Source organism: Nothoprocta perdicaria, unplaced genomic scaffold, assembly GCF_003342845.1.
Source record: "Nothoprocta perdicaria isolate Ctin4 unplaced genomic scaffold, notPer1 scaffold_96, whole genome shotgun sequence".
In the NCBI taxonomy this organism is placed as follows: Eukaryota; Metazoa; Chordata; class Aves; order Tinamiformes; family Tinamidae; genus Nothoprocta; species Nothoprocta perdicaria.
Genome location: NW_020456265.1, coordinates 519,856 through 534,393, shown reverse-complemented (window position 1 = coordinate 534,393; position 14,538 = coordinate 519,856). Strand labels below are relative to the sequence as shown.

General features: G+C 40.0%; 1 protein-coding gene across 1 annotated transcript in view; it reads right to left on the bottom strand.

Annotated features, from left to right (window-relative positions):
• Positions 1-14,538, bottom strand: part of SIM2 (SIM bHLH transcription factor 2) — a 48,179-nt gene that overhangs the window by 29,124 nt on the left and 4,517 nt on the right. The window contains exons 2-4 of the mRNA XM_026053040.1: positions 13,787-13,869; positions 10,584-10,673; positions 4,275-4,383 (exon numbers count right to left, since the gene is read on the bottom strand). Of these exons, the coding sequence (XP_025908825.1) occupies positions 4,275-4,383; positions 10,584-10,673; positions 13,787-13,869 (282 nt within the window). The remainder of the gene's footprint in view (positions 1-4,274; positions 4,384-10,583; positions 10,674-13,786; positions 13,870-14,538) is intronic.

Here is a 14,538-nt window from a genome sequence, read left to right as displayed (position 1 = left end):
ACAAAAGTCTGCGGTGAAAGACTTCACAGGTAAGACTAAGTCAGGACACAGACACGTGTTGCAGACCAGAAATACTCTAAGCCATATTTGCAAAGTGAATGGCCAGAAAAGTCACCTAAGATCTGAGCACAGCCAGTACACATCATTTGGAAAAGACATCAAATTATTCTTTATTTTTGTTACTAACCCATTCCACTTAAATATAATGGATTTATCTCATTACAGCTGCAACCTGGGTACAAAATATGCCCAATGACTCATGTGAGTTGATTCACTGAGGCATACCCTATATTTAATGTGTATATGCAAAGGAGAACTTTATTCTTCCCCGTCACCAGAAGAAAGAGAGTCCAGCTGTTGACTTCCTTCACAGCAAGGGATCAGTACATATTGCTTTACATTTTCAGTGCTGGGCATGCGAGGAAGAGGGCGGCCTAAAGACTTTGTAATTTAAAGCTGAAATTCTCCAAAGCCTCCACAGATCATGGGGCTTATGGCTTTCATTGAGTCATAGCTTATAGATTTTTAAGGCCAGAAAGCAACGTTAGATCATAGGCCTAACCTGTACATTGCACATCATTAAACTTCACTCAGTTAGTCCCAAACTGAGCTCAGTAACTTCTGTTTGCCTTAAGTGTATCTTCCAGAAAGGCATAGAGCCTTGATCCGGAGACATCAAAAGAGGCAGAAACCACTGCTTTCCTCAGTACTTTGTTCCTGTGGTTAATCAAACTCCTAGTTATAAATGTGTGCATTATTCTAATTTGAGCTTTTGTGGCTTCGTTTTGCAGACATTGGTTCTCGATACTATTTTTTTTCTCCTAAAACAGAGAGTTCTTTAGTTCCCAGTATTTTCTTCCCTTAGAAGTATTCATACACAGCAATCAAGTCACCTCCCAATCTTCTTTTTGATAAACCAAACAGATGGTGTTCTTTCATCTCTCATTATAAGCATATCCAGCCCTTCAATCACTTTTGTGGTTCCCTTGTACTTTCTCCAATCTGTCAGTTCTTTTTTTATTTTTTTAAGCGGACAACAAAATTGCACACGACAATTCAGTGTCCATTTCACTAATACTACATAGAGAATATAATCATTCCTCCTTGCTACTCCTGTTTGCTACTTCCCTGCTTACCTACACAGGGATTTTCCATTACACCTTTTTGCCACAGCAGCACTCCACAAACTTGCACCGAGCTGCTTGTCCCTTATGACTTTTAAATGCTTCTCAGAGATGCTCCTTTCAGCTTCTTGACCCCAAAGCTTCCCTTGCCAAAACTCACTGTAGCATCATATTGGACTTATCTGAACAGAGAAGATAAACAGCTGGTTTATCAACTCTCATTTTTTCAGTTCTATTACGTTTAATCTAGCTATAAAGACACARCTTGTGAAAGCATGTGATTATTCAAGAATTTTCACTTTTATTTAATAAAAGTGAAAACCTCCATGTTTGAAGGTATGCCTTGTTGTACCAGAAATGTTAGGAAAGTATAAGGGTTTTTTTTTGAAGCAGCTATAATTTCAGAAGGGTTATGCTTTTTAAACTATATTTTAAGCTATATATTATCTTTGAGTACCAAGATGAAGTATTTAAAGAGAATAATGTAACAAGCAGCATTATACAAAGAAGAGTGTGCTATGTCTGATTTTATGCAATTAGCAATARTTAGTTCTGCCCGAGAAATAAAACTCATGCTAATACAAGTTCTAGATCTCAACAGCTTCAAAGCTTAGAGCTTTCTCATGGACTATTTGATCTTTTAGAAAAGCTTAAAAGGGACTGATGAACCACTGGCAAGAGCGGGGAAGATTTGAAGGAAATAACACCAGGCAATGAGGAAAGATGAGTGCAAATGAAGCAATAAAGGAGAAGTATCAACAYTTACAAAGGTTGGGAAAGTGGAGGGCAAAGGTTCATAAATAACTGCTAATGACTTAAATAAGCCATTATTTAAGACCTGTAACAGAATCCCACACAGTATAGATATGTATATTTATCTTTGTGACTTCTATCATTGGAGATCTTACCAAGCTACAACCACTGAAATAGTAACTGAACTAAAAATACCTGTATGTCTAAGATGTAGCTGAAGTGCACATGAACAAGTGAAGTTATATAAGTCAAACTGTAAGTTTGTGTTATGAATATCTGCSTCTGCAGGGCAATATTGATTTTACTTCTGAAGTAGTATCACAGATTGCAGAGATCTGTAATATAATGAAGTTATAAAGTGGAAGTTTTCATTTGATCCAGTGACATGATGACTCAGACATACTTTAAGAGATCAAAAGAAATAAAACGAAACTAAAACAACAAAAATTGATCATTAAAAAAGGCTTCTGTTTTTCCTTTTATTAGAATATAAAACTTCCCTCTGTACTAAGTTAAAAGTAGAACTTCATGCTTTGTTTAAGTATTCAGAATGCCTACTAGGATTTAGAGATACCTTGTTTCATTTGTATCATTCATTAAAAAGTTTCAGGGCTTCCCTGAAGACTACTAGGAAAACTGCTTTGATTTCTCTAGGCCAGGTATTTCAGGTTATATCTCAGGATTAAATTCATTCACCAAAGAAAATGACACAACTTGCACAAGAAAGGCAAATATCATCAAAATGTATTTGCTGAATCCTTCATTTTTAAAAGGTTTAGGAAAGGATTCTGCATACTTTAATGCTCTAGTTTCATATTTTGTGTGGGGAAGAGATATGGATAAAAAAGAGGTCCTTAAAAATCACTATAAAAATGAAAACACAGACAATACACATGGGAGGGACTCTATTCTTTCACAGAACAAGTACTAACAGACATGATAAGCATCTATTTGCATACAAATGTAAGCAAGAAACGGTCAATACCTTGCTCGGAACAAAAATAATTTCAAGAACTGCAGTGCTAATATCCTATCTCACTGCTTTTAGGAAACCAGAGCTGTGACATTTAATAGACAATAACTGAGCGCTTATTGGTATTTGGCACAAAAATTATTTTCATGGGACAGTTTTAAATTCACAGAAATTTTCCAATTAGCGAAACGAGATTTAATTATTAAACCTAGAAAAAAATCCCCATCTCTGATCTGAGAGGGAAAAGGAAAAAAAAGGAATTAACAAACTATGAAATAATCAAGTAGCAACTAAGAGCAGACCAGTAAAAGGAAAAGAARGTTTTGCTCCTTGGGACACTGCAGGGTAAAACTAAGGGTATCTGTGGGTGAGGAAGAGAAAGGAAAGCAAGGATGGTTAACACCACCTCCCAGCAGTACATGTGCTCCCAGGCACATTAAACCTGCTTGCATGGAGAGGGTACATGGTTCTGTGCCGATGGAGTCGTAGGAGACAGAACTAGGGTGAGATCATCAAGTGCAGAAACAGCCCAGACACCAGAAATGTAAGAAAAAAAGCCATCCAGTCCTAACTGGRATGGTCTTGTAAACCCAGAGCACCTCATGCTTTTAGGTGATGTGACTTACGAAGGCCAGTCAAGAACTGGCATGATGTGCAATACTTGTCATTAAGCGCTCATGGAAGGTGTGTGAAAGTGTGTTGACCATAACAGAGTGAAAATCTTCTAGTATTTTGAAGTTCAAAGAACTGCCACTAAGAAAGGAAATCATCACTGAGCCTGTTCCCTGGCCCTCCATGCTGCTTAGCGCCATGCCGCCCGGCTGAGTGATGGGGAATCGCGTGCAGCTCAGCACGTGCCCGGCCTTTGTGGGGCACCGTGGTGAATCCCGGAGCCAGCACCTAGGCAAGAGGACACCATTTTCCCAGGGAGATCATATTCTAAAAGGATGGTCATTTACAAAGCCCCTTCTCGCTCTTTCTGCAGTGGMGGGTATTAGTTCTGGCTTTTTGTTCAAACTACAGATTTAACAGTTGTTTTTTAGAGCTTTAAATGTGTCTTCCTACTTCCAAATTGCCTAATGTATTCTTCCTTTTTTCCCCTCGACACTGCGTAGCTGCAGCTGTGCACAGCCAGGCTGCCACAACGTTACATAAACCAGGGATCGTGGGGTCCAGCCCATGATCGTGGGATAAAATCTAAAAAAGCATTTGAAACTGCATGGGATGAAAAGCATTCCTTAGACCAGGGTGCCTTCCTTGCTTTACTGCTACAAACCAAAACGGTGGGTCACAGTTTCAAGTTCATGCTCCTGCTCCATTTGTGTACATAGCTTCACATCAGATAGACGTGAGCTTTCATGTTTCTCATGTCAGTCCAGTCTGTAGTTTTACAAAGGTGGTTTGATCACAGATCCTAGACGTACCTTGCAAGAGGTGAGGATGCAGGGGCTGGTGGGCRGTGAGAACGGCCGTCATCTCGTCGTGGTCGGAAGGGTGGATATACTCATAAATGCTGTTACCAGTAAGCTCCACCTGCAAAGAGACAAGCAACACATGCTGCCTTTTCCTTTCTCCTTTCCCCAAAACACTGTTCAGTGACCTGTGTATGCTGCATCGGAGTAACCACATACCATTTTTAAGCATAAATTGAGTGTATCAAAACASTGTTCCAAATTATACCATTAAACTGAATTAATTCCTTCTTCAGCAGTAACTCATAGGGGCTTCTGTGGGAATTTCTGGTGAAGATCTGGACACAGAAGAGCTGCTAGAGGAGAGAGCTGGCAAATGAAGTGATAAACTAGAGCAGCTGTAGAAATGTTAGATTGGCACAAAACAGCGTAAAGTCTCTGTGCACAGTGCTAGCTCAGAGAGACGGATACCCTAAAAAATGGTTTCACAAGTTCCCCAAAGCAATCACCCAGGGTTCAGCCTGCAGTGGAGCCCTCACAGCCAACCCGTTAGACTTACACATTTCTTTTGTGTCTTTTCAAAGGGCATCCACCACAACCAATCCAGAGCAGTACGTGGATACTGTACTCTGGGTACTGTTCTGAGCATGAGAACAGTAGTCACTGAACTCAAAACATAGACTTCTTTATTTTCGTAGACACTGGCCCGAGCCTTTGCTGCTTCAAGTAAACATGCACAATAAAGAAAAAGACAAGATCTGTCTTAAATATCTATATTTTTCCTTTTGGCACTTAAACTGTGCTCACACTTCTGCTTTTCCCACTKCTGTACCCATAACTACTGTTGTGCAAAGAAAAGAATGGAGTGCATCGTATGTCCTCTTTGCTGACACTGTTTGCCATGTATAAAACTCACCCACAAAAGTCTTGGATAGATGGAGTAATTGATTTAAGGAGTGAACCAACACTTTGAGCCTGTGTTTTAAATTAGTGTCAGGCTGCCCAATTGTTCAGCGTGGCCTGATGTGCCTTGGGCCCCCAAGATCAGAGACAGCTGAGAGGTGAAGTAGTTTAACCTATTCTTCTGGACCAATCCCACTGATTTGCTAAGATGTGTGAGTTGCCTTTTCTTTGGAATAAATGAAGTTGTCTCCCCACAAAGCAATCTTCTTCTGAAAATGTTTCTCATAGTTCCATTTTCTGCATTATTCATGGAATGTCTATTCCCAGGGCTATGCAAACTAACTTTTTTTCTAGTCATCTATTCCCCCCTGCTTCTTTGCAACAAGCCCTTTATGCAAAAATAAAACATCTGATATTCTGACCAGATATTTGCTCGTTTGTATAAGTAGAATTTCACAAAAGACAAGAAGCGAGAAAAGAGAGAGGAGAGAAAAAGAAAGAAAGAAAGAAAGAAAGAAAGAAAGAAAGAAAGAAAGAAAGAAAGAAAGAAAGAAAGAAAGAAAGAAAGAAAGAAAGAAAGAAAGGGAAAGAAAGATTTAACTATGTTTGTTTATTTATGTTATTTTCTCTAAGAGTTCTCCTTAAAAAGCATTGACTGTTCCTTTTCAGGATTATAACAGGTGGGAACCTGTTATAGCAACACTCCATATTCAAGCTTTAGTGACGGGGGAGGGAGGAGAATTCCCAATCTCACTCTGAGTCATGCTGTTTCTCAGTGCTTCTGTTCAGTTGCAATTATATGGAAAAAAAAAAAAAAAAAAAAAGAAGCATCCACAGCTGTCTCTGTAAATATCATAATCATCTATGGACACACAAAACTATGATTTTTCTCAAAAAAAATGTAGTAATTCTTAGGGTGATGAGTATTTCTCTAGCCTATATGCTTAGTAAACCAGAACAAGAAAAGCTGCCACTGGAACAGCCACTCAGCTAGCATCAGTGTTCAAATTGAAAGGAATATAATATATATTCCTGTTCTTACCATTTTGACTTTGGCTAAAAATCATACTGCAGAAGAGCATGTTTTGCCTCTGATTTTACACTAATTGCATTAAAGAATAAAGTTTACACACTAACATTATTGGTAGCTATCTTCAAACCATCTCTCCCTTCAACATACAGGCGTTGTTTCAGAAACGCCACCAACCAGCTGGACTAGTGATATCAGCTGTAATAATCCAGAATCGTATGTCTGCTAGTACCACGTTAACGTGCACCTATTCCTAAAATCTGTACCTTGTGGTAGCTTTTGCTTTTCCAAAAGTAGTTCCTTATTCCAAAAGGACTACTTGCAGATGTGTTTGTTCACACGAGTCACAGGACTGGGCTCAAGGTCCCAGCTTTATTCAAAAYACAATTTGCATCGCAGGTCATATCTGAAATTCCAAACTGAGGTGCTTTGTCAAACTAATGACTCTATTTTTCTGAATATGCAATAAATACATAGGAAAGCTTTCTGTGAGGATGCATGCATTTGCAGGCCCAGCAAAAGCAGTGSGGGGTGAAGGTCCAAGGCTGAACCCAAACTGAATTGTAAAAAGGAGAGCGGAAACCTAAAGCCGCCTGCAAAAAGACGGGGGCTAAGAAAGAGTCAAATAACCCAAATATGTACACGTAATTTCCAAAGTGACCACAGTCTCCTGCTAGGCATAGTGGATGTTTGCTATTTTACAGCCTACGGTGAAATATTGAATGCCTAAAAAAAATAACTTATATGGTTCAATTCATGGACTTTCTAAAATCTCACGCCTCGGGCTTGTTAAGGCTGCTTCCTCAACGCAGCTTTTTAATATCTGTAAATACCTGCTTACTACCAAATAGTGCTGTTTCCTCGTAAGAGCTTTTTTATGTGTAACTCAGCTGCACGTTTTCTTCCTGCCAAGAAATGATTCATAATAAACACAGAGGACTAAGTAGATGGATTCTAGAGCAAATAATTATGTATTTTGCCTTTCATATACTTATTTGATGAAAGTAAAATAAACTCTGAAAAAGTTCAGATGTTGTGGTTAAATACTTCATGATTTATCAAAAGTCAAAGATAAACTTAGTTCCCTCCTGGGCCCAAAAARTGGCTGGAATAAAGTCCAGGCTTTCAAAATTAAAAAAATATGTATCTTTCACCATTGTTTCCTAAGAGAATTTTGCTTTTCCTTCTGTCACTGGCCTTTAAGTAGAAAAAAATATAGGAGGAATTTGAATCTATTTGTTATCCACGGAAAAACGAGGCAAGGTTTTGGCTCTATCATCTGAGCTGGTACAAGCCGGTTCAACTTTGGTCTGAGGCCGATTAAAACTAGATGAAGGAAGGGGTCCTGCCCTTCAGTACGTGCTAATACATTACAGAGGAACAGATGATCAAAATCCAAACCCACAAATTAAGTGACAGACCCACAAATGAAGATGTAGCCTTTTCAGAAATATTGTTTCTGATACTTCTGTCTGCGCTGTCAAAAAGAGTGAACTAGCGGTAAAAAACAGATCTTGAGAACATATCCTTTATGGCTTTTTTTTGTCCACAATTTTAACTAGCTTAACCCTGTTGGGTACTGAAGGGTTATTCAGAAGCTGTACGTTCTTGCTGCTGAAATTAAATTCAAGATCAACTAGAAGATAAAGACTAGTGTAGTAGGTCTCCAAGAATATCTTGTAAATATTTTAAATGGACTTCTTATTTCGTTTAAATATATCTTTTCAAACAAACTGCACTTTAACTGGAAATTGATGGTAGACTAGTTAATTGTCAAAATTATTAATAAAAAGGCCTTTCTATATACACGCTAAAAGATTTTCTACAATCATCATCACTCTGGTCTCAGCTTGTATTGGCTGGGGCTCTGTGAGAGCTCTTGTTGAAAATATAGTGTGGGATTATAACTCTGCTGAGGGAGACTTGCAGAATTTGCTTCTAGAGACCAATCTCATTCTTGTTGATGGCAGTGGCAAAACTCCCAGTGATTTCCAGAGGAGGAGGAAAAAAAGAGCTCATTTAGAGCCCTAGGAAGCTTACAGGAATATCCTAGTATTAATATCTCAGTATGTAGGAATATCCTACTATCAATGCTAAGAGTATTTAAAGAAAAAATGTGCCTTGAAAAATAAAGCATTGGGAAATTGGAGGAGCAGACTTAATGATAAAACAATATGAGGACAGAAGGGAGAAGTCAGCAGCGTGTTTAGCTGTTTTATTGTATTCATATATATATCCTGTGTGCTGGGAAATGACTGAAGCACTTAGTGCTTTAAGTGTCTAAATCACACCCTTAAATTTTGCTTCTCTCTGTCCTCCCTGATCTACAGTTTTCTGGGAAATTCAAGGGAATATCCCATTCCTTTACACACCTTTGCTACTCTGAAGTATTTGTGATTTTACCGATTAAGCTGATTTCAACCAACAATGAGACCAAATCCTCTTTTTTTTTCTTTTTTTTCTGAGCAAAAGTCTTAACAGCAGAAGCTTATACAGCTTTACCTGAGCAACTCACAGGGAATTCAGTCTGTGCAAAAGGCCATAGCGGTGTACGAGTTAAACATGACTAAAGCCTGCGTGATGCTTTCATTCCCCTCTCCTTTAATGTGGCACAGTCTGTTGATTGTCCTACGGATCTCACAGTTCTTTAATGTCACCGAATGGCTGCATAACACTGAGACCTATAAGATCAGCAGACTCCTCCAGAAGAAAAAAAAAAAAATTAAAAACAATTTCTGAACAAAATCAAGGAGACCGGTTACCACTTACCCAACTGCAAACAATATGGGAGAATTAAACTACTTCAGCAGGAGAAGTGGGAACACTCAGTGCTTTGGAATAATTGTACGGATTAAGTGAATCTACTTACGCGGTTATGGTAGATCTTTTCAAAAAGTTAGGGGAAGAAAAACTTTTAATGGAGCTGTTGATTCAGAAAAGAAAACATGGCCATAGTCTCGGAAAGTTTATTCTAAAGCAAGGTAATATTTGAAGTTATTTAAACATATATTAAATGTTATGAAACAACTAATGCTATACTGTAGCAGACTCGGCTGAAGAAATTGCTTGAACTACGAATATTCCCTAAACACATTTTYAAATCAGCACAGAAAAAAAAAGAAGTATTTACAGAGAGTATTGATTCTCAAAATTACTTGTTCAAAAAGGGATTAAAAAACAGGGAGMATAAATTGCTTTTGCATTTAGAAGTGGTAAGTTGATATACTTGCTTTTTCTAGCTATTTAGAGCTCTGCTTTTCTTATAACTACTAATTCTAATACTGCTGGTATAGAAACACATCCAATGTGCATTATAACTTTTCATTCAAAAAAAATTAGGTACTACTTTAGTTGAAGTGCACTTACAATCTCCACAACTCGGCCCCTTCTCTGCTTGCGGAAATAGTGCATCTTGCACCGACTTTTTCAGTCTAGCCTGAAACAGAACATCTTGCCCACTCTCACCTTCATCTGCTCTTTGCTATTTATTCTTAATCTGACTTTATTTAATTCTGAGAAGTAGCTGCAACTACTTCTGAAGAGATAGTCTGCTCTGGTGAAAGTGAAATTAGTTAGGAGCTTTTTTCTGGAGTTTGGCAAGTTTTGGGTCAGGTGTTACAGATGAATTTCTGCTATACATTTCCACACAAAGGTATGGAAACTCTTACCCTGCCATAAATACATGTCTTTTTGTCCTTGTGCCTATCCCAAGAAGGGAAAAAAATAGAAATGTCCTTCTAAGAAAAAGAAAAGGGAAAAAAAAAACAATAAACCCCCCTTATACTTCTTGTGCAGAACAGTAGTAAACTGAGTTTTATGAGTTCTATCACAACCATATAAAACGCTTTACTGAAAAGGCCACTGAGCTGGAAAAACTCAGGAAAAATTACCCTGAATTCCATGTGAGCACTCATAAATCTGACCCCCTTTTCTTTTTTTTTTTCCAAAAACACATTTGCCATAAAACTTATGTTCCACATCAGATTTCCTCTCTATTTCATAGCAAGTCTCAATATCTTACACCATCTAAAACATATAGACTTGAATTCTAAACTTTATTTCAGACATATAGCATTACCACATAGGCAAGGGGTTTGGGTTTCCAGCTCAGAATATATCTGCAATTTGCAATATCGTATTATTTATTACCCTTCCTAAAGGTAATGAGGAGTAAAATACAATGAACAAAAAAAGATGTAAAGATGATCTCGATGTGACTGAAGTGAAAGAAACTCAAATATTTAAGTAAGGCTGTTTATCGGAGAACAAAGCCAAAGCTTCAAATATCCCTAAAAGCCAATGATTTTTTTATGTATGGCATGATAACTTGCATAAATTGCAAATCTACTACCAGTATTTAACAGAGGGATGAAATATATTGCTCATACCTGTGATAAGCCAAGATGTACAGATGCTGTTTCTGAGATGTACATTATTTTGCCATCTGATGCTACCACAAAAACAAAGCCGTCCAAAGTCTGTAAAAGAGAAATATGTAAGATAAAATACAATTCTGTTTAGAAATTTTATGCTGATTTTTTTAAAGTCTTTTGGAAGAAGGCTGTTTTTCCACTTTGAGGGCAGCACATACAGTATTATATGAAAAAAAAATCTTTATCTGATACTGCTCGTACACACTATGACACACACACACACACACACACATTGTGAAATCCAATTCATTTCCCTTGCAGATGCTAGCTTTACTGCTTCACTTTAAGTTAACATTCTCCTGTTGATTCTGGTTATTTTAGTGCTTAGCACAAATCCTGAGCTATGTGGTACTTTTAGCGGAAAATCTAGTACTATGCAAGCCGTTTTTTATGGTGTAATTGGCAGACACAGCTTACTGCTATTTGCAATATGTTTAATGATACTATAAGCAATGTTTTAAATTTCTTTGGATATATTTTTATCAATGTATTTGTGAACAGASGACTGTCACTATATAGCAATGTGAATTTGCAGAGGATAAAAGAAGATGTAATAAATTAACATGAGAAAATGTATGACACTTGAAGAGAGATATTTATAGTCATAAAGCTATATTTGATTCTAAACTAATGGTAGTGTGTAAGGGAAACTCAAGAACCAACCCCGCAGATTCTTATTCACAGTAATATTGAYCTGAATGTTAGTTGTGTAAGTAAAAACAGGAATTTTATTTTTATCATAAATCTCTCATAAAGCAAATACCTTGGAAATGGTTTGGATTAGCCAAAACCAGTCACAATTTGAATATACAAACTGCCAATTTGGGGCACCTTGATTCTCCAGTGCCTAAGTTTCAGCATTCTTTTAATAGCACCTGATTTTCTCAGCCAAAATTTTTAGTATTCAATATCTCTAATCAATTTGGGAACCCTTTATACATATATACACATATGCATATATATATATATATAGCAATCACTGGAAAATATATATGGAATGGAAAAGTAATTTTAAAAGTGGATAGATAAAACAAATGCCTACTTTAATTCTTATTCTAATAGAATGCCTATTTAATTCTTATTTTAAGTTATTGAACCAGGAGAGACAGAATAAAATTCTGTATGCTTCATGCTCTTACATTGCTGCCCCAGTAAAAAAAAAATATATTCCAAATTATTCCTTGGCCTACTAACRATTCTACTGCATGTAATTGAAACCAGATTACTTTTTGCCTTTACTCTTTTTTGGTTGTTTTTGGAACATAAATTAACTTTTGTAGCAGTATTAAAAAGAGAAATAGATTATTGCATCCTCATGCGTAAGTTTGCTTCTAAACGTTGTCTTGTGATTGTGATTGTGATTACTTGCATCATAAGTGAGTTGGGTTAATTCTTTTGTTACTGTTTATTAATATTTTCATTAATGAGACAGTTAGAGGTCTCTAATCTCGATATAATGTGTAGATATATATAGAGAGAAAATGAAGTGTTGTATGTAAAGTTTCAGTTTAAGAATCCTTAAAAAAAAAAAAAAAAAAAAAAAAAAGGTTTATAGGAAAAGTGCTGTTTTTATTAAAACGCCCGGCATTTCTAGTGCCAGAAATAACTGAGCTGTAAAATGAGCGTTGCAGGTGATTAGCATGTAGCGTTACTGGGGGTTGCAGCTTCAGTCCCTAGCAGCTAGCAGCAAGGAGCAAGTGCAACAACGGTGCTCGTGACACAACCACACGTGTATATTCAAGGTAGAGCCGTGATCCCTGAGGCAGCCGACCCGCCGCCAGCTGCTTCAAGCACCACCCAGAGCGCGTGCCCCGGGGGCTGAAGTCCCTCCACGCGGGACCGTTTGCCGTTTTATCGGTCTCCGTTTGTTTTAGCCGTGCAACGGGGCGCGCTCCGCAGCCCGCGGCCCCGAGCGCGGCCTGAGGAGGGCGGATGGTGCCTTGTAGGCGCCCTTCGCATGGCGGCAGGTTTCCCGCGCTTGGCCCGGCCGCTGCCCGCGGGGCTGCCCCTGCTCCCCGGGCCGGGAGAGCGGGAAGAGCCGGGCCGGGAGAGCGGGAAGAACAACTTCTCCCCCGAGGTTGTTTCCCGGCGGCGGCCTCGCCGCTCAGCGCGGACAGCACGAGACGCCCGCCAAGGGTGGCAGCCGGGGGGCCGCGGGAGCCGAGGGGCGCCGCGCGGCTAACGGCTAACGGCCAAGCGCTAACGGCTAACGGCCAACAGCTAACGGCTAACGGCCAGCCGCTAACTGCTAACGGCTAACGGCCAATGGCCAAAGGCTAACGGCCGGTTCGTGAGGCCAGGGGTGTTTCAAGTGACCAAGGTCCGGGGCTCCACCGCCTGGCGGAGACCGACATCGAGGCGGGGGCGGCACGAGGGGGGGCAGCCGCGGACCCGCACAGAGTTCCTCGGGAGCCTTTTGTTTTTGGTACTGTTATTGGGGTTTTTTGTTTGTTTGTTTTTGTTTTTGTTTTTCTTTTTTTGGTCGAAGCGAATCAGGAGTTTAAAACAGCCTCGGTTCTCTGTGATCAAATACTAACTTTCTACAATAATAATAATAAAAATAACAAGGCCGTTAAATGATTACGGTTTACTAGCTCTTTAAAATCGGGTGAAGAAAAAAACAATTATAATAAAAACACTCCCTGTATTAAGGTTATGTATAAAGCATGGAGCTAAATGTAATTTTTCCCCCTGTGATTGGCACACCCGCTCCAGCGACTTCCTAAACTGCCCTACACAGGGGGAATTCAGAGGAATTCCAGGGCAGATCAACGGGATTTCCAACAACTGTATTCTCAGGTGCTAACGTACATAGGAGATCTAATCCAGATGTGCACCTCCTGCCTCAGGAGCAGCGTGAAAAGAAGAAGAAAAAGTTTCTCCTGGTGAATTACGGGCGGGGGCGGCGGCGCCCCGAGAGGCGCCGTCTCGTCACCCTCCGCGCTGCCCGCGGCCCCGAACGGGCACCGCGAGCCGCGTTTCAGCTCCCGCGCCTCCGGGAGCAGCTCCCGCTGCTGCTGCTGGGGGTCASAGGGGGCTGCAGGGGGTGGGAAATGAAGCCATTTTTTTTTTTTTGTCTTTCTCGGGGCTAAAGGCAGGCAAGGGGAATCACACCACATAACCAGGCGCAGCGCCTCCGGGAGGGGGTTGCACGCTACCTGAAGCAGGTGGGATCCGAGCTCCTTTGCCACGTTATCCAAGGGCCCTATCCTGCTCGGCTGTCCCCAGGCGTCGCCCAGACCTGCAAGGGAAGCAAGGCGGCGGTTAGAGCGGCAGCGGGGCGCGCCAGAGCCCGGCTCGCCCAGTCCGAGGGGGTAGACGTGGTGCCCGCCGCCCGCTTCCTTCCCCACGGTCCAGGGAAAGGTTTTCCATGGGGCTGGAGAGGGAATCCCATATTATTATTATTATTATTATTATTATTATTATTATTATTATTATTATTATTATTATTATTATTATTATTATTATTGAAATAATAATAACATTAATTATTAATAATAATAACTATAATTTCTCCAGGCAAATGAGGATTCCCCCAGCGGGGCTGGGACCACCACCCGTGCCATGGGCGCTTGGTGGCGGGCTCTGCGGCGTGCCATTGCCCACGGGAGGGAAGCGGCATCCATGCAGTGCCATGTTTTTCTCTTTTCTTTTTTTTTTTTTTTCTTTTTTTTTTTCCCTTATGCAAACCCTTCCTTAAGCCCTTCGAGGCTGCAGCAGAGCCTCCGAGAAAGCACTGGGGTCCTGGGAGATTTTCACACGCGCCCGCGGCGGGTGCGTCCGTGCCCGCAGCGAGTGCGCTGCAAGGCATGCAGCTCTTCTCTTCTCTTCTCTTCTCTTCTCTTCTCTTCTCTTCTCTTCTCTTCTCTTCTCTTCTCTTCTCTTCTCTTCTCTTCTCTTCTCTTCTCTT